The following is a 19,120-nucleotide window of genomic DNA, read 5'->3' on the forward strand; positions in this document are numbered from 1 at the left end:
CGCGCTCAGACCGGTGTTTGCAGGGCTGTCCACGCACGCAGCCCCGCGGCTGGCTTCCGCGCTCAGGCCGGTGTTTGCAGGGCTGTCCACGCACGCAGCCCCGCGGCTGGCTTCCGCGCTCAGGCCGGTGTTTGCAGGGCTGTCCACGCACGCAGCCCCGCGGCTGGCTTCCGCGCTCAGGCCGGTGTTTGCAGGGCTGTCCACGCACGCAGCCCCGCGGCTGGCTTCCGCGCTCAGACCGGTGTTTGCAGGGCTGTCCACGCACGCAGCCCTGCGGCTTCCGCTCTCAGGCCGGTGTTTGCAGGGCTGTCCACGCACGGCACGCTTCTCGCGGGTGGTTGGCACCGCACGCCTGTCACCAGGTGTGTGAGGAGGTGGACCCAGCAAGGGCTCTCCCCTCCCGCATCGCGGCAGTGAGCGTTTATCGAGCACCTGCTGAGTACAGGGCAGCCTCCCGCTGCGTTCCCAGCACAGCCCTGGCCTCTGTTCTCTGTCCGTCCTGCTGGTGGGCAAAGCCGAGAGCTTCGGGCTTGCTGGTGCCCCGAGCCGTAGGCAGCAGAGGGGACTCTGGGAACTCCACGGCCTCCTGCCCCACCCTGGCATCTGTGTCCACCTTCCCGGAGAAGGGAGCCACCGCCTCTGCCGCAGCTGCCCCTCCCTAAGGGCGAGGCCCCCGTCTCTTCGGGGTGACCCAGGACCCCGTGGCTGACCCCAGAGGGCCCTGTCCCCAAGGGCAGAGGTCCCAGGTGGAGCAGGTACGGCGTCCCCTCCTGCACAGGGAGGTGGTGGGAGAGGCGGGCCCGACGGCAGAGCCAAGACAGAGGCCACAGCCCTCCCCCCCCCCCGCAGGCCCCTCCTGCTGCCCGGCCCGTGCTGGTCAGCCGCGGGCCGCCTGGGTGCTGGCCGCAGCCCTGGGCGCCTCCGGCTGCCTCGTGACCCTCTCCTCCAGCCCCGCCGCCCCCCACGCTGCGGAAGCGTCTTACCCCAAGCCGTGGCCCAGCTCTCCCCTCTGCTTCCCCGGCTGATGCCTTTCCTCACGTCGTGTCTCCAGGCTGCAGTTTAAAAATCCAGTTCAGAGCAAGTAATCCACATGCCCATCATTTGCTGTGCCCCCAGAGAGAGGATACGAGGAGGAGACATGGGCCCCCGCTGAGTTTTCATCTTTCCTGAGGCTTCTTTGCAGCCCCAAGGTCCTGCTCCGTGCCCGTCGGCCAGCGGGGGACTGGGTGTCTTTCTCTGGGGGACTCGAAGGGGCTGCCTGTCCGGGGAGGGGCCATATCTGCCTGACCCTGTAACCCACTCAGACACGGGTGCCCAGCAGGGTGGACACGGACGCCGGCAGATTCTGGTTCACGCCCTTGCTGTGTGGCCTGGGCACGGTGCTCTACCTCTCTGAGCTGCCTTGTGTCCTCAGGATGAGGGTAGCGTCTAGGGGCTTCCCTGGTGGTCCAGTGGTTAGGGCTCGGTGCTTCCAGTGCAGGGGACGTGGGTCCGATCCCTGGTCTGGGAACTAAGATCCCGCGTGCCTCACGGCACAGCCAAAAATAAAAAAGGTAAAAAACAACAGAGGCTGAGGATAACATCTCTACTCCGTAGATTTTGCCGACGTAGGAAGAACACGCTAGCTCCAGGTGCGGCGCCATGTGCAGCAGATGAGATCCACCCGCGCCGTCACCCCAACCCCGGCCATCCCCACCTTCCCCCACCCCCGCGGTGCGGCCCGGGCTTGAGGGGCCGGGAAAGGAAGGCGAGTGCGGGGCTGAGTTGCTGCGCACGTGTCTCGAGGCCCAGACTGACCCCGTTTGGGGAGAGCCCGTCCTGTCCGGGACGGAGGAGTTGCCACGGCTGCTCCCAAACGTCCTGACAGCGTGGGTGAGCGCAAGCCCAGGGCATCCGCTCCCTGTCACCTCGACCCTCGTCTTGCCTCTTTGGAGAAAGGGAGTCCCAGGCCGTGACCAGGCCCACACAGCACGTTCTGTAAGGAGCCTCGGGCTGAAGGTTTGGGCCTGACCCCCACGTTGGTCCCGGCTGTACCCGTGGGACCCTTCGGCAGTGACAGGCCGGGGCCCCCTTGACTGAGGCGTCCCGCAGCAGTGCCCTTGGCGTCTGCGTCTGTCTTCGGCCCCTTTGCCGGCGGGGCGGGGCGGAAGGAGCAGGGTGGGCTCCAAAGCCACACGGCCTGTGCACATCCCACGTGTCCCGTCCCTCCCGGCGGGGTGTGGGGGGCACCGAGCGGCCTCATGGAGCTGGTCTCCCGTCCATCCCTCCCGGCGGGGTGTGGGGGGCACCGAGCGGCCTCAGGGAGCTGGTCTCCCGAGGGCACGAGCACCGCTTTCGCCGCCTGCAAGAGAAGTGACTGACGGACCCCGGCTTTGTTTGGACCCCACGCAAGCAGGCTGGCAAGGGCGGCGCGGCCCAGGACCCCGAGCCCAGGCGGGAGGGAGCGTGCCTTTCTGCAGGCGTGTTTGCCGGCCGCTGGCCTCACCTCATCTTGTCGCTGGCTTTGCGGGTGGGTCTGGTTTCCCTGGGGCCCCTGGAGGAGGCAGGAGCATCCCTCCCTCTGTCAGGGTTGGAGGTGGGACTCTGCCCGCCAGTGGTGCCTCACTCAGCCGGCCTGAGTCAGGAGCGGGGGGGCGGCGCCCCTGTTCTGCCATCTGAAGCCTGCCTCTTTCAGAGAACGCAGCGAAACAAATGAGCGGACACGCGTGCGTGTCAGTCGTGTAGCCGCAGGGCTCGGCGGGGCCCAGCGTGTCTGCAGCCCCATCTGTCTCCTGGCGCAGGTGTGAGCGGACAGGGGCGTCCTCGGTGCCCCGCCCTCCTTCTCTGTGCTCAGGGCCGGGGATTCAGAGGCGACGGGGGCTTGCGCCTGCCCTGATGGGGGCTGCCCGGCCCTGAGACACTGGGACAAGAGGCCTCCCCGGGCCGTGTCGCTGCAACAGCGACTTTCCCTGTCCCCCCCTGAAGCCCCCTCCGCCTTCTCGCCCCCAGTTCCTCTCCTGTCCCTGGATGCGCCCCCTCTCGGCCCCTCGTGCCCCTCAGCACAGCGGAAGCCCACCGTCCTCCCAGCCCCCGTCCTGCTCATCACCACATCATGGGCCCCTGGAAGTGTGTCTTGTAAGAAGGACCACACCTTGCCTTTGCTGGCTGGGGTTTAGTGACGGTCCTGTGACGCTACGTTGGGGCAGGTGTGCCCCGCCCGCTGGTGGCCTGAGGTGGGGTGAGGGCTCCTGGGAGGGGGCTTTGGGTGGACGGGTCTCCGACTGTTCCCGCGCCACGGAGGAGCTGGCAGGCAGGCCGGGAGGGCCTCTTCCAGGAAGGGAAGCGGGCAGAGGGCAGCCCTGCGGCTCTTTCTCGGGGGGTTCTCCCTGAGCCCACAGGTGGGTGGGGCCATTGCATGTGCCGTGTGCCCGGCTGTCGCCGCTGCGCCCGGCCTGCGGGGAGTCCAGAGGGTCCCCCACCTCATTCCCCGCCTCCACACCGAGTGAAAGTCTGGGCGAGGCTCGGCCCGGCGGGGGGGCCCCTGCTGCTTGGCGCTCGCTCCGGAATCTGTCGCACCCACCTCCGGCCGGCACCTGGGCTGGCCCTGTGGTGCTGCGGCTCTGGCCACGGGAGGGGGCGTCTCGGGAAGGCGTCCCAGGGGTCCTCCTTTAGGGAGCACATCAGGTGACCGTTGTCCCTCATCGGCTCTCCGTCCCTCCCCGGGTGAGGCGGCCTGACTCAGTGCAGGCTTGTGCCCGGGGAGAGGGAGGGCTGTGCGGCGGCACTGAGATCCCACTCTGCAGTGCGCCGGGCAGGGGTGGTCCCGGCACAGGAGCCGTTGTTTAGGGCGCCCAGTGGGTGCTTCAGGTCGTTCGGGTGGCGTCTAGGGAGCTGACATGCTGCACTTGTGTTTCCAGGCTTATCTCCATCTCCCCTCACAGCGACTTCGGTGTCTCAGCTGTTAATTACATGGGCTCAGGGGGCCTCGGGCGCTAATCCGCGAGGTCAGATGACAGAGGTGACGCGGAGCGCTGTGCACAGTCACCCCCTCCGCACCCGCGCGGGGCTCGCTGCCGCCTGCCGTGTACCGCCGGTTCATTACAGCTCGCGCCGCCCTGAGAACGGGGTCGGGGGCGATCGCGCTAATTGGCGGTTGCGTGGTCAGGCATCGATCTGGCTGCCGAGCGAGCGAGGCGTCCGGCCCGCCCCGAGGGACGAGGCTGCTAATTGCCCGTGGCCTCCGGGCGGGCAGGGGCACCTGGCCCCCAGGCTCCGTCTCTCGCCCTCCCCTCCTCCTTCCTCACTCACTGCCCAGCGCTTAGAAACGATGCTGATCCGTGGAGACCTGCTAATGGCGTGGGGCGGGGGCTCGGAGGCCGGAGCGGGGGTGATCTGAGAGGTGGGAGGGGACGGGGGAGCGGCGGGGTCGGGAGCCAGGTGGCCCTGAGTCTCTGTGCTCAGGTGGCGTGGCCACCGGGCCCTCCTGGCTGTGAGGCCCCAGGGCCTGGCACAGGCCGGGGCTCTGAAGTGTCTGCTCCAGCTTCCCCCCGTCTGCCCGGCCCCTCGAGGAGCAGAGCCCACCTGGCCTTGACCCCACCATTTTCTCCAGGCAGCGCAGCCTCTCCCTTGACTGGTGGGGTTCTCGGTGTGTTTGTTTTCTTTCTTTTCGCTCCCTCTACCCCCAGGCGGAGTTTACACAGGGCGGCCCGGGGTGCAGGCCGGGTACACGGTAGGTCCTCCTGCTTGGTGGCCGAGAGCTCTGGTGGCTTTCCACCCCCTCCCCGCTGTGTCCTTCCGGCCGCTGGTGGACGTGGTGGGAGTTTCTCGTAGGGGCCGCCCGCCTGCGTGTTTGGTGGACGGCAGCCTGCTTTGCTGGGGCCCCAGGAGCGGGGTTGCCGTGCCAGGGCGTGGGCGGTGGTGGGGAGACAGATGCTCCCAGTTTCTCCAAGTTGCACAAACCTGGTGAGCGCTCAGGGTACAGGGGTTTCCCGGCCGGGTCAGCCCGCCGCCTGCCTCCTGCTTCTCCCTGGAAGCTGGCTTCTCGGGTGGGCCCCGCCAACCTGGCAGACACAGCTCGTTTCAAAACTTTGGCGGCTGTCCCACTGGGAAAGGAAGGCCGCCGACGTTGTCGCCTGTCGGCTGTCCCCAGGCGGGCGGTACTGACAGCTGACCGAGGCTGGAACTTGCCCCACGGCTGGGATCCTGACCCGGTGCTGGGTCTCGGTGGTTGGCCCGGCCGACTTGGGGTTGCAGAGTTGTGTGGGCCGTGGTTGGCGGATCTGTTTGGGGAATCGGGGGTCACACGTCAGGGGCAGCAGCCTTCAGGTGACTCCTCACTGCCCACTGGCCGGGCACTGACGGGTGAGGGCTGCAGGTGAAGGGAGCACCTGGCCTCAGCGTTGTTCTTGGGCTTGGCGAGCGGCTCAGCTGGGGGCAGGTCTGGCTGGCCCAGGTATCTCCCCGTGGGGCTGCCCCGTACAGTTGTTCAAGCTGTGCACAAGCGTAGGGAAGCACGCTGCCCAGGGCGAAGCTCTGTCCCAGCGTCCGTGGGGCCTCGGCTTCCGACCACTCTGCCTCCTGGTCACTGCTGAGCCCGGGCCTCGATGGTCGGGGCCTCTGGGGCAGAGGGAGGGGTGACTGTCTCCCAGCACCCTGAGCTGTAGGCTGCCGTGCCTCCCCTTCAAGCAGAGGTTTGATCAGGTAGCAGGAGTGTGCCCACTCGAGATGGTTTGGAGAAAAGACGAGGGTCTTGGTCCCGGGGACCCAGGCAGGTTCTGAACAGAATCCAGGGAGGATGTGCTGCTTGCGGAGGGGGGAGTCTGTGCTGGCCCCAGCTTCCTCCCCTGCCCCGAGGCCCCAGGTGCCCCAAGTGGGGCTCCCGCAGACAGGCGCCACCCAGTTGAGCCCGTCAGAGGGGAGCTCTGCAAGATGGCGCGTGTCCAGGCTGCTGCTTGGGACTGTCGTCAGCAGGCTCCTCGGCCAGGTCCACCCCCTCCGGCCGCCCGAGCTCACGCAACCCCCGTGACCATGGGCGAGCGCGGTACCTGGGACGAGCTGAAGTTCTGCTGTGTAGTAAAATCTGGGGGTCCCCTGTCCGGCCTGCCCCAGATTCAGGGCCCTGGGTGCTCTCCGTGGCTCTCAGGTGCGGTGGGGTTTGTGTCGGGGGCCTGTGGGTCATGGGGCCTCGGGGGGGGGGCATGTGAGGGGTCTCCTCTGTCCCCAGACTGCAGCCCAGAGCAGTGCGGAGTGTGGATGTGCACACGGCCGAATCTCGTTGGGCCTGGGTGTGACTCTCAGGGACCCCAGGACCGGGCCCTGCCGGCAGCTCCAGCCCTCAGGGGCCACTCTGCTGCCCGCCTGCCGGGATAGATATCCCACCGGGCGGTGACGTTGGGGCGAGCCTGGGCGCTGGGGGTGGGGGAGGGGGGACGCACCTCCACCCCTCGCTCACAGGCGGCCCCGCCCCTCGCGGGAGGAGCAGCTGCCGGCCAACCTGGCTGCAAAGGGGTGACTTCCTCCCAGCCCCCCAGGCCCCGCCCTCTCCTCCCACCCCACGCACCACCATGACCCTGTGCCCCTGCCAGGAGCTAAACCAATCCCAACCTCCTGCCACCCTCCACACCACCCACCTCGGGGGGCAGCACACGGGGGTGATGCTGAGGGTGGGGCTTCTTTTGGAGGTGATGGAAATCGGATAACGGTGTCGTTTCCACAACGCTGTGAATGTGCCCAAAACCACCGACCTGTATGCTTTCAGCGCCGGATCGTAACTCAGTTCTTAAAACTTGAAATGAACGCGTTCGGTATTTTGAAAACACAAGCCTTCGTCGGCCACGCCCTCGCCTGTTCCCCACTCTGCCAGGCCCGTCCAGCAGCTAGGACGCCCGCCCTCGAGCACACAGGGGGCTCCAGGGAGAACTTCGGGCCTTTCTGTGCACCTCGGGGCGTCCCGTGCCCACCCCCTCGCTCAGAGCCCTGTCCGTGGGTGGGGGTGGGGAGGTACCGCCCAGATCCCAGGCTGGGGCAGGGCCTCCGCAGGAGCCCGCGTGCCCCTGCCCGGCTGCTGGGGGCCGGGGGGCACCCGCTCAGGCTGCTGTGTCCTTCTCCCGCAGGGTCTTCACTGAGCAGTGAGTCGTCCCCCGTCTCCTCTCCGGCCACCAACCACAGCTCTCCAGCCAGCACGCCCAAGCGCGTGCCCATGGGCCCCATCATCGTCCCCCCCGGGGGCCACAGCGTCCCTAGCACGCCCCCCGTGGTGACCATCGCCCCCACCAAGACCGTCAATGGCGTGTGGAGGAGCGAGAGCCGGCAGGTGAGTGTGGGGAGGGGGCTTGGGGGGGCCGGATGTGCCACAGGCGCTGGGGAGGCGGCCTCCCGCGGAGCGGGACTGGGTTTCCGGGTTGAAATCCCCTGCCCCAGCTCACTCCCCTGAGCTTGTCTTTTTCTCTGCAAAATGGTGTAAGTACAGCACCTACCTGGAGGGTCTGTGTGATTCAAGAAGATTCATGGGCGTTAGTGGTCTTGGGCTGCCAAAACGAGCCTCACAGAGCATCACAGACGGGGGCTTATTTAAGACAGATTTATTCTAGAGGCTGGAGGCCCAAGTTCCAGGTGTGGACAGGGTCAGTTTCTCCTGAGGCCTCTCTCCTCGGTGTGTAGGCGGCCGTCTTCTCCCTGTCTCTTCCTGTGCTCTTCCTTCTGTGTGTGTCTGTGTCCTAATCTCCTCTTCTTATAAGGACACCAGTCCTATTGGATCAGGGCCCATGCTCGTGACCTCGTGTTACCTTAATTACCTGTTCAAAGATCCTGTCTCCAAATATGGTCACTTTCCGAGGTCCTGGGGGCTGGGACTCCAACATACAAATCTTCGGGGGACAAAGTGCTTAAAATGGTGTTTACACATCCTAAGCACCAGGTAGACAATAGCTGTTATGATTATTCTCTATTGCATGAACAAGGAATCGAAATAGCGAAAATACCAGCCCGTATTTTCACAGATCAGATTTCCTATTTCTGTTTTAACTTTGGAAGTCCGCCCGCCCCAGGAGGCCCTTTCCCGCGCTTGGGGGGGGTGGGTCCCTGGTGTGACGTGGCCGTGCAGAAGGAGCTCGTGGCCTTGGGAGCTGCCCCTGCACCTGCCTACCTCCACCACCCGCCCCCAGCTCCGGTGCTCCCAGCCTGGAGGGGCCCTTCCTAACTAAGAACACTGTCCCTGTGCTTGTCTCCTGGATTTTTCTGGAGCTCCCAGAGGGATAGCACCACTTGGAAACACTAATTAAACCACAGAGAAAGTGGGGGGGTGGAGGGGGGGTGGAGGGGGGGTGGAACCCTCCCTCGCCCCCCTCGCAGCTCTCTGCCCTGCTGGGGCGGGTGGGGGGATGGGCCCCAGGGCCCCAGCTGGACATCACTCAGGGTCTGTCTTTTCTCTGCCCTGGAGGTGGGGGGAGCCAGCCTCCGTCCACAGAGGGGGCCACCCTCAGGCAGGCCCTGACCACGGAGCCCAGTGGGGACCCCCTGAATTCCTGGAAATAGGCCAGGGGACCGTAGCTTGACTCCCACATCCGAGGTGATAGACACTGCTGGGTCATCACCTGGCCAAGGCCCCCGTGCCCGCCTAGAAGCTGCTGCCTTGGCTTCGTCGCTCTACCCCGAGTGCAGTTTGGAGGCAGGAGAGCCAGGGCAGGGCCTGGTGAGCGGATCCTGGCCAGAGGGGTTTGGAGATGCCCAAGACGCCGCAGTCCTGGTTTGAGGGAGGACAAGGGGTCTTCACCAGCATCTCGGGCCTCCAGAGGGGCCCGTTGCCACCTGGCGACCAGCCTCGACCTCGGGGCCCTAACCACCTGCGTCTCCCCTAACTCCCGGGGGCCCAGATGGTTTCTGATACTGTTGCCACGTCCCTGGTTTGGCCCTGGCTGGTGACGGCCACCCACGGCCCAGATCCTCCCCTTTGGTCCTGTCCCCTGTCCCAGCAGCTGCTATCCAGACCCAGGAGCCTCCTAAGCGATCCCCTCCTGGACACTCAGGTGCCTTGGCCTTGGGCCCCTTCCCCCCAAGCTCAGCCCTCCTCGGGGTGGAGGGGGGTCCTCACTGCCTCAGCAACACCGAGTAACCCCCAGAGGAAGGGCCGTGGTGGCTCTCTCCAGCCACTTACCAAGGCGGTGGTTAATGAACACTAGCGCCACCAGGGAGGGCGGCGGGAAGGGAGCTAGATCAGTGGGAGACGTGCAGCTCGTCGGCCCCGGCACAAAGGCTCAGCAGAGAATTGAATCCGCCCGGGGAGGGGGAGACCAGGAAGAGCAGAGTAGTGAGGGGGGAGGGGGGCTTCCTGAAGTCCCGGCACGTGAGTCACGGGGGGCCCTCCCGCGCACCGGGGTCACCGGTATTTCCCAGGTAGCGGGAGCTGTGGAAGGACGGATGCAATGACAAATAGTCTGTTTTAAAGCTAACAGGGCATGTCTGCCCGGCTGCCTAGTGGAAACCTCTCTAATCACCAGAGAATGAAGGATTCTCCTCCCTCCCCACCCCCCCCCACTCCTTCCTTCTTTCATCTCTACAGCTGCGCCTGCAGCCGCTGCTCAGAAATGAGAGCTGCCCGCAGATGTTCCTCGGGGCGATCCCGGCCGCGGGCCGGCGCGGGGGCCTGGACGCCACCATCGGGGGCCTCGGGGTGGCCGGCTGAGCCTCCTGGGCCCGGCCTGGTTTGGGGGCTGCTGCCCGGGCCCACCCCCCGTGACCTCGTTCCCAGGTGCCTGTCATAAGCTTGGCAGGGCTCCAGACAGACGGGCGCGTGGGTCTGGCCCTCTGGACCCCCTGCCTGCCAGCCCACCCCTCCCCCCGCCTCTCCAGCTCCTTGTTTGTCCTCGGCCGGGCTGGGAAGGTACCATCTGGCCCAGCTGCCTTCAAGCAGGGCTTTGTCCTGCCGAGGGTTGAAGGGGGCTTCTGGGGACGGCGTTGAGCTGGGGCTGGTGCGTTCAGGGCCCCTCCCCTGGGACAGGGGCTGCCTGGGGCCCCTCACTCTCCTGTTTGATTCAGCAAACAGTGCCGGAAGCGCGAGGAAGCGTGTGGTGGCCTGGAGTTGCCTGGAGCTTGTCCCCAGATTTTGTCCTTAAATCGAGGTCCCCTCGAGGACTTCACTGTCCTGGGCTGACGGTGGAGGCCCCTGGCTGCCGTCTTCCTCCTACTGCGGCCTGAGGGGAGGAGGGGCCTTGCTGCCGGCCTGGAGGCAGAGCCCAGGTCACCCCGGGTCCCATCACCCCGGGCATTTATTGGGGGAGCCGCCCTGGCACCTAGGGGGCCTCTGGCTGCAGCCACTGCGTCCCCGTCCAGAGAGCATCTGAGGGCCATGCCGTCCCTTGTTAGTCCATCCCAGACGCCGGGCACAGGGCCTCTCCACTCCACGGTGGCCCCCGTGAGGGGGCAGCCCCAGAGCAGCTGAGGCGCCTCGTCGTGGGGGGTCAGCACTTGTGCTGGCCTGGCCCTGCGCCAGCAGAGGGAGGGGTGCGAGGGGGACACGGCATGCTGAGGACAGCCCCTTGGGTGGTAGTGTCGACGGGGAGCGCGAGAGGGTGTAGGGGGGTGGGCTGGGAGGTGCGGCTGCTTGTGCGAGACCCCCGCTTCCCGTGTACACCTGTGCACCCACCCCTGCTGTTCTGTGAGCCGCTGCTGTGATTGCACGTTTGACAGCTGGGGGAACCGAGGCCCGGGGCAGTTATGGGACCCGTCCAGAGTCTCCAGGACCAGACGGGAGCCACCCCGCGCCGGACCCTGTGTAGAAGGCTCGTACTACCCGGGCGGGGGTCCCGGGCTCCCTGCCCTGACCCGGGCTTGGCGCACGCGTGGGTCCCACCCTTGGCTGCCGCTTCGTGGCCACCCATCCCGGGGAGGGCAGGTCGGAGTTCACGCACCACGAGGGCCCCGCCGTGAGCGGAGGGGCTGCGCCCACACGTGGGAACAGATGTGGCCGCTCATTAAAAGTCCCAGTCAGCGGCCTGTCTCCTCCAATTAACGATCACTGCCGCGGCGCCCACCCACCAGCACGCTTGGTAAACATGGTGACGGATGGGCCCCTCGTGCTCCGCGGGGTCACCGTCTGCTGGTGTGGAGGTGGAGGGGTCGCCCAGGGGGCTGCGCAGTCTGTCTCCTGCCCCCCAACCCAGGGAGTGAGATGGTTGGGGGTCTCTGCTGCCCCATCTCCTGACTCTGATGGGAAGGTTACTGGCAGAGTCAGGGCTGGAGGGACAGTAGAGGGTGTCTCCTTGGGGACAGACTCTTGTCACCGCCCCACGTACAGTGGTCATTCCTGGACACGCGCCACATCAGTGAGGAGACAGGGCTGTGGCCCAGCGGCAACACCGTGGGTTTGGGGTGGATGGACCTGGGCCCACGCCCTGCTTGCGGCGGTGGGTCAGGGGCGGCCGGGCCTGGCGCCAGGTGGCGGGCATCGTGCCATCTGGCCAAGGAGGGGCCGGGTTGTGGAGCTTTCAGGGCTCAGGGGAGGCCTGGGCCGAGATATCCTCACCTTAGGCTGAGCAGGGTGTCACGGTGGCGGAGCCCCCAGACTGGCGCCCGCGTCCAGGGCGAGAGCCCCCGGCTGCTGTGGGCGCTCAGTGCTTGCTGTGTGGCCCCCTCTCGGCCGTGCGAATGACCCCAACGACAGAACCTTTCAATGTGTTGCGGACGCTCCTGGGGGCGGGCGCGCGGGACGTTCCTCCGTGTGGCCGGGGGTTCTGGGGGCCGCCTCCTCCCCCGTCCTGCCTTGCGTGAGCGCTTTCTGGTTTCTCGGGGGTCTGCCTTCCCCGCCAGGCCCCAGGTCACTCTCTGTGTCCGGGAGTCTGGGGCAGGCGGGCCCACAGCCCTGCCCCCATCAGTGTGCAAAGGCCCCAGACAGCTCTGGCCAGTTGTGCTCTGGTCGGTGCCCCGGCCGCCCCGGGGTCTGTCCGGGGGACAGGTTGGCATGCCCTGCCCAAGGGCAGCAGCAGCTTCTCGGCCACGTCCTCCATGGGCATCGTGGGCCGAGAGGTATCTGTGACGCAGGCCGGCGGCTGGCAGCGCAGCTGACGCCTCGGCCCCTCGGGATGCCGGCACGTGCCTGGCGATCAGTGGCCAGGGGCTCCGCGTGGTTCTGTCACAGCCGCTGCAGTGCAGAGCTCACCGCCGGGGGTTGGGGGGGTGTGCGGGGACCACCGTCATCCAGCTCCCGCGTCTGAGTTTGGAGCAGCTGTGACCTGTGGAAGATCCGTGCTGGGAGGGCATGGGCGGCCCTACTGTGCTGTGTCCCCTGGCGGGCACTCGTCTGGACCCCAGTCCGATCCTGGGGCGTCTGTCCTTTCCTGTCGCCCAGATGTGTTTCAGTCTAGACCCCCCCATCATTGGAACCCATGTCCTCCCTTCTTTCTGTTCCACCTGCCACGCCGCTCATACCACAGGTTTGGGAAGGCCATCTCTAGATTGTGCTCTAAAGCTTGAACCCTCCCCCCCCCAACCCCGAGTCTGGAGGAAGGCCTGGCTCGTCGTTGGCCGTGGTCTGAGCCGCCCGCCCCTGCCCTGACCCGCTGCTTTCTGTCCTCTAGCAAGACGCTGGCTCTCGGGGCAGCGGCAGCGGTCGGGAACGCCTCATCGTGGAGGCCCCGCTGCCCCAGGAGAAGGCAGGGGGCCCGGCCATCCCCTCTCACCTGCTCAGCACCCCCTACCCTTTTGGCATCTCCCCCAGCTCGGTGGTGCAGGACTCCCGCTTTCCTCCGCTAAAGTAAGTGCAGGTCGGGGCCCGGGGAGGGCACGCGTGCTGGGCTCTGGACCCCTGAGGCTCTGGCCGCCAGGCCGGCTGCACCAGCTGAGCCCAAGAGCCGCCAGATGGTGGCTCAGCCCCGGGCCGGCAGCCCCGTCTGCGCCTGCTGGCCGTTTCCACGCTGAGCTGACGGCTGGCTCTGCCGTCTGCCCGACCCTAAACCCCCAGTCTGGGGCTCCCGGGGCCAGGGGTCCCTCCAGGCCGCGGATAGCGGCCCTGCGCCCACTTGGTGAGGACGGCAGGGGGCTGGGGGGGCCCAAGGAGCAGCAGCTGCCCACCTGTGCCCAGGGCCTCCTGCCAGGACCTGTCCTTGCGAGGGAGGCATGGTGGAAGTACCGGGAGGTTGGCCCGTTTCCCGGCCTGGGGCTCACCTCCGCCTTTCGTCCTCTGTCCGTCCCTCCCGCAGCCTCCAGCGGCCCGTGCACCACGTGGTGCCCCCCAGCACAGTGACGGAGGACTACCTGCGGAGCTTCCGGCCCTACCACACCGCCGAGGACCTCCGCGTGTCCTCCCTGCCTCCCCTGGGCCTGGACCCGGCCACCGCCGCGGCCTACTACCACCCCAGCTACCTGGCCCCGCACCCTTTCCCCCACCCGGCCTTCAGGTGAGGCGCCCCAGACCTCCCCACCCACCCTTGGGCAGACACTGCTTGGGGCCAGATTCCCAGGGAGACCCCAGGCGGCCGCCCCTCCCAGCCCTGCAGATGAGCCGTTAGGACTTTGCCCACAGAGGGAAATTCTGTCCGAGCTGGCCTCACCCCAGCCCCTCCCTCTCCCGCCATTGGCTCCACTGGTGCACTTACGCGTTAAAGCGCAGAGCACAAGGTTTGTGTGCGACCAGGAAACCCCGCTGGCGACGGCGCTGGACCACTGCTCTACGTAGAAGCCTCCTGCGTCCTCCGTGACGGGTCGGCAGTTATGCCACCCCTTCCCAGACCTGGAAGTCTCCTCACTTGGCCTGGGGTGGCCAGCAGGGCCTCGGAGCCCTGAGCTGTTACCATCCGTTGGCCTCTGGGAGGAAGGGGCTTTGGGTCTGGCTGTGGACGTGGACCCTTTCTTCAGGGCCTTCATGGAGGCTCTGTGGCCGTCCTGCCCTGTCCAGCGCCCCTGGATCAATAACCGTACTTGGCTGGGGCACCTGGTGGTAGGGCTGGGTCTTGCCTTTTTTCCTTTACGTTCCGTGTTCACTAGCCCCATCTTCTCGCACAGGATGGACGACTCCTACTGCCTGTCGGCCCTGCGGTCCCCCTTCTACCCCATCCCCACCCCCGGCTCCCTGCCCCCACTGCATCCATCAGCTATGCATCTCCACCTCTCTGGGGTCCGCTACCCGCCCGAGCTCTCGCACTCGTCCCTGGCGGCGCTGCACTCGGAGCGGATGTCCAGCCTCAGTGCCGAGAGGTAAGCCCCGTCCCAGGCCGGGTGTCTTCTGCTCTTCCCTCCCCGGATGGCAGAGCCTGGCTGGGCCGTTCGTGTGTGGCCAGGCGGGCTCCTTGGCCACTCGGGTCCTGGGTCTGTTCGCCTGCACACGGGGCGGTGACGGTGGGTGCTCCGAGCTCCTGGCCAGTGCCTGGCGAGGCTGCATCCTCAGAATCTCCAGCCCCCGCCCGTGAGTGTTCCATGGCGCTTCGGGAGTTGGTGCACAACTTTTGATCTAATGGACTTTGAGTCTCTTAGCGCGTTAAACGAGAGTAGAACCCGCCTCACCTCCCGCCACCGTTCGGATGGGAATGCTGGCTTTTTCACGAAAACCTTGGTCTCGGGTGTCAGCTCCTTGCTTCTGGGGGTTCTCCCTAGCGGCCAGGCCCGGCCCCGAGCGCCCCCGCGGTGGAGGTCACATCTCCCTCTGCTCGCCCCGCAGGATGCAGATGGACGAGGAGCTGAGGCGGGAGCGGGAGCGGGAGCGCGAGCGGGAGGCTGACCGCGAGCGTGAGAAGGAGCGCGAGCGGGAGCGTGAGAAGGAGCGCGAGCGGGAGAAGGAGCTGGAGCGCGAGCGGGAGCTGGAGCGTCAGCGGGAGCAGCGGGCCCGCGAGAAGGAGCTGCTGGCCGCCAAGGCGCTGGAGCCGGCCTTCCTGCCCGTGGGCGAGCTGCACGGGCTACGGGGCCACGCCGCTGAGGAGCGGGGCAAGGCCTCGGAGCAGCTGACCCCAACCCGAGCAGGTACCCGAGAGGAGGACCGTGCGCGGGGAGCTGCGTGCTGGGGGGCTCCCCGAGGAAAGGGCCCTGCCGCGTAGCGTCTGCCCGCCGGCCTGGAGCAGATTCACACCATGCCTTTTGCAAGCTACGCGCCTGATGTCCCCAGACAGGGAGCCGGGGGGAGAGGCACACGACACAGAGAAGACAGATATAGGTAGACAGCTGAAAGACTGTGCACCGTGGTAAAACGTGACATAATTCTTAGGAAGGGATAGTTTTAAGTATTTGTTAGCCTTAGTTTGTTTTCTTTTTTGCCATACGTGGGCCTCTCACTGTTGTGGCCTCTCCCATTGCGGAGCACAGGCTCCAGACGCGCAGGCTCAGCGGCCATGGCTCACGGGCCCAGCCGCTCCGCGGCACGTGGGATCTTCCCGGACCGGGGCACGAACCCGCGTCCCCTGCATTGGCAGGCGGACTCTCAACCACTGCGCCACCAGGGAAGCCCTAGCCTTAGTTTTTAACATTTTATTTTATCATACGTACGCGTAATCTAACTTGTAGCAGCCGGCTCGGGTGATTCCCAGAGTTCAAGTCTGCTTTGGCGTGTGGGCGTGAGCCGGCCCCACACACCCACACCCAGCGTGTCACCCAGATGAGGCGAGCGCCCGGGAGCATCCATGCCCCTGGCTGTCTTGGCCCGGCCGCGGGGAGGCCCTTGGAGGGTGGTGCACGTCTCCTCCGGGAGGACGGGCAGCAGGGAGGGACTGAGCCTGGCGCTGAGATCCCGCCGTGACAGCCTTTCTCCCCCACAGAGAAGCTGAAGGACGCGGGCCTGCAGGCACCCAAGCCCGTGCAGCACCCCCTGCACCCGGCGGCCGCCCCGCACCACCCCGTGCCCGGCCTCCTCTCCACCCACGGCCTCTTCTCTCTGCCGGGCAGCAGTGCGGCCACGGCCCTGCTCCTCCAGCGCACCAACGAGGAGGAGAAGTGGCTGGCGCGGCAGCGGCGGCTGCGGCAGGAGAAGGAGGACCGCCAGTCGCAGGTGTCTGAGTTCCGGCAGCAGGTGCTGGAGCAGCACCTGGACCTGGGCCGGCCGCCGGCGCCCGCGGACGCGGAGCACAGGCCTGAGAGTGCCAGGTGGGCCCGGGGATGGGGGCGGCGTCTGCACGAGGGAGCCTGCGTGTTGTCACTTGTCTAACCCCCGCTTTGGCCTGGAGGAGGGAGCGGTGAGGAGGGAAGGCGTTGCTCAGGGGCGTCCATCCCCGAGTAACCTGTGTCTACAGCCTCGGCCCAGCTGCTTCCCAGCAGCGACGCTCGCGGCGCCTGAAGGAGGGCTACGGAGAATCTTCATTCAATAATTATGTCCTTTCCATCTCCCTCTGCCCAAACTTTTTTTTTTAATGAGAAGGAGGACTCGCTTTAATTTTTAATCAAACAAAAAATTAATTTTACTGCTTTTGTAATTTTAAAAAATACCCGTTTTTCCAGCCCTGTTCTAAAAAATTTCCAAGAGGCCTTTGCACCTGTCTCTGGGACCCCTGGCTGCCGACACCTGCCTTGTGAGCTGGGCTCCTTCTTCTTACAGCTGCCCGTGGGGCCTCGCTGGTCCCCGTCTGCTGATCTGGCTGTCACCTTGTGTCCCCCACCCCACCTTCCCTCCCTCCAGGGCTCACTCTGAAGGGCCGGGCTGAGACCCACACCAGAGTTGGTGGCGAGAGCCTGGCCAGGCCTGGGGCTCGCTGGACCCCGCTCGCCTTCTCCGGGCCCATCTCCCTCAGCTTTGCACAAAGGAGCTTGGGTGGGAGGATTTCTGAGCCTCTTGCCAGCCCCTGATGTCCATGGTGCTGGGTTTCTGGGTCGGAGGCGTTGTAAATGTCCACTTGTTCCCTCCCTCTTTCTCCAGCTTCTCGCTGACTGGTGGGTTTTTTTCTGTGTCCTGGGCATGGCTGGCCCGTCCAGCAGTCTGCATCCTGCCTCTGCATCCACTGAGGGGATTCGCTTGCTAGTTGGGTGTGACCGGGAGTGCACTGTGGCCAGGCCCCTGCCTGGGTCTCCTACCTCCTCCGGCCTCTGCTCCGCTCAGCGTGGCCACAGCGAGGTCTGTGCTGCAGACGGTCCCTCTGCTTCTCTGGGCCCGTCCGAGGCTATACAGGGGCTATCTCGTCTGCTTCTGAGCTGCCCTCTGTTCCTCTGGTCCCCGTCACACCCAGGGGACTGGGCGAGCAGTCGGCACACGTCCAGCATCTCCTGATAAATTCAGGGCGTGCTGACACCCGAGGGTGGCTTCCTCTGCTTGGGGTTGCAAGATCCCAGCGCAGCTGTCAGGGCCTGTGTGCTGCTGCCCCCAGCGGGGGTGGCCTCTGCCTCGGTCCTCACCTGGCCTCGGTGGTCCCCACAGCAGCGCAAACCTGATGGTCTTGCGGGCCCTTGGGCTCCGGGTTAGAAAACCAGGCTGTGCCTGGCTACAGCACGTGAAATACTGCTTCGCTAACAGGTTTCATTCCTCTGCTGTTTACTTGAGGACTTGCCGCTTCTCGATATGGTTCCCTTGCGTATCCGCCCAGCAGAGGCGCAGTGGCCTTGGTGGCTCTGATTAGCCGGCCCCCTCCTCGGCCAGGCAGGCGGAGCCCTGGGAGATGGCTGCTCACGTGCCTGCCGTGGCCTCTGCCCTTCCCCTTCCGTGCCCTCAGACCTTACCCTCGGTCTCCGTGGCAGCGTGGGGCTTCCCTTAAGAAAATAGATAAACTTTGGAGAAACAGCGGCCACGTAGTCCTCTGGAAGGTGAATGTTGTTTTAAATGCACCGAGGAAAGAGGCCCTTAGTTTGGCTTCGGGGCAAAGCTGCGTGTCTGATGGAAGGTCCTGTGTGTCAGGGGCGCGCGCTCCGGCAGGTGGCCTGGCTCCCTGGACAGGCCCCAGCCCGGGCCTTGAAGACCCTCTGGGCGTAGCTGCCGGCTGTGAGGGTGTCCACGGAAGCAGGTCTAGGCCGGGTGGGCCCCCGAGGCCGGCCTCTTGCTGCTGTCTGTGAGCACGGAGGGAGAGAGGAGGCCGGGCCCCCTCCGCGTGGCTCGCCTGGAGTTGGGATCACCCGGGGGCGGGTGTGTTCTCAGCGTGCTCGGAATTCAGGAAGCGGTGGCACAGGGTGAGCTGCTGTGAGGTCGCTGGTGAGAGACGGGCTCGAGCGGGTCTGGCCGGGCCGGGACTGTCTCTGCCCTAGACCCGCAGAGCCCACGTCGGGCTCCCTGTTGTCTCCAAAGCGGGCCTGCACACGCCTGCCGCGAGCTGTCCACAGAGAAGGCGGCGCAGCGGAAGGCCCGCCCTCCCTCCAGCCCTGGGACGGGGCCCAGAGGAGGACGTGCTCGCCCCTCCAGCTCTGGCCGGCTCGGGGCTCCCGGCAGGCGGCCTGGGGGCCAGGGGGCTGGCACGCCTGGGCCGTCGCGGCTGACGGCTGCTTCCGCTCCCTTCGCAGGCCGGGACCAAGCCGTCACGAGCCGGGAGGCCGCGACCCCCCGCAGCACTTTGGCGGCCCCCCGCCCCTCATCTCACCCAAGCCCCAGCACCACTCGGTGCCCACGGCCCTCTGGAACCCGGTGTCCCTGATGGACAGCACGCTGGAGACGCGGCGCGCCCCCGAGGGCCACCCTCTGCACGGCCACCCCGCCCCGTTTGAGCCCAGCCGCCCGGCGGCCGTCCCGCTGGTGAAGGTGGAGAGGGTCTACTGCCCCGAGAAAGCGGAGGAGGGACCCCGGAAGCGAGAGGCCGCCCCCCTGGACAAGTACCAGCCGCCGGCCCGCGAGGCAGGGGGCCTGGAGCAGCAGGCCTTCACCCCTGCGCCCGCGCACTTCCTGGCGGAGCTCGAGCCGTCCACCCAGACCGTCCTGGGCCAGCCCCGGGCCCCGCTCGCCCCGCCGGCCCCCTTCGGGGAGACCCCCGGGCCCCTGAAGCCGGGCTCGCCCTACCGGCCCCCGGCGCCCCGGGGCCCCGACCCCACCTATGTCTACGACGAGTTCTTGCAGCAGCGACGGAGGCTGGTCAGCAAGCTGGACCTGGAGGAGCGCCGGCGGCGGGAGGCCCAGGAGAAAGGTCTTGTCCCTGGCGGCCGCGGCCCTCCCTCCTCCGTCCTTTTCCCTCCTCCCTCTGGCTTTCTGGCCTGGGGTCTCAGCAGCTCCAGGGAGCAAGTTCACTGGCTTCTGCCTGACACTTCTGGGAAGACAGACCTGGGC

The 19,120-nt window shown here is 66.5% G+C and overlaps 1 protein-coding gene across 3 annotated transcripts in view; it reads left to right on the plus strand.

The window, feature by feature from the left end:
• Positions 1–19,120, plus strand: part of GSE1 (Gse1 coiled-coil protein) — a 416,808-nt gene that overhangs the window by 387,883 nt on the left and 9,805 nt on the right. For all 3 annotated transcript variants that reach the window (XM_060132504.1, XM_060132503.1, XM_060132505.1), the window contains 7 exons: positions 7,092–7,291; positions 12,549–12,724; positions 13,170–13,367; positions 13,972–14,163; positions 14,624–14,922; positions 15,711–16,035; positions 18,367–18,980. In XM_060132504.1, the coding sequence (XP_059988487.1) occupies positions 7,092–7,291; positions 12,549–12,724; positions 13,170–13,367; positions 13,972–14,163; positions 14,624–14,922; positions 15,711–16,035; positions 18,367–18,980 (2,004 nt within the window). The remainder of the gene's footprint in view (positions 1–7,091; positions 7,292–12,548; positions 12,725–13,169; positions 13,368–13,971; positions 14,164–14,623; positions 14,923–15,710; positions 16,036–18,366; positions 18,981–19,120) is intronic.

This window comes from Lagenorhynchus albirostris, chromosome 19 (assembly GCF_949774975.1).
Source record: "Lagenorhynchus albirostris chromosome 19, mLagAlb1.1, whole genome shotgun sequence".
Taxonomy (NCBI): Eukaryota; Metazoa; Chordata; class Mammalia; order Artiodactyla; family Delphinidae; genus Lagenorhynchus; species Lagenorhynchus albirostris.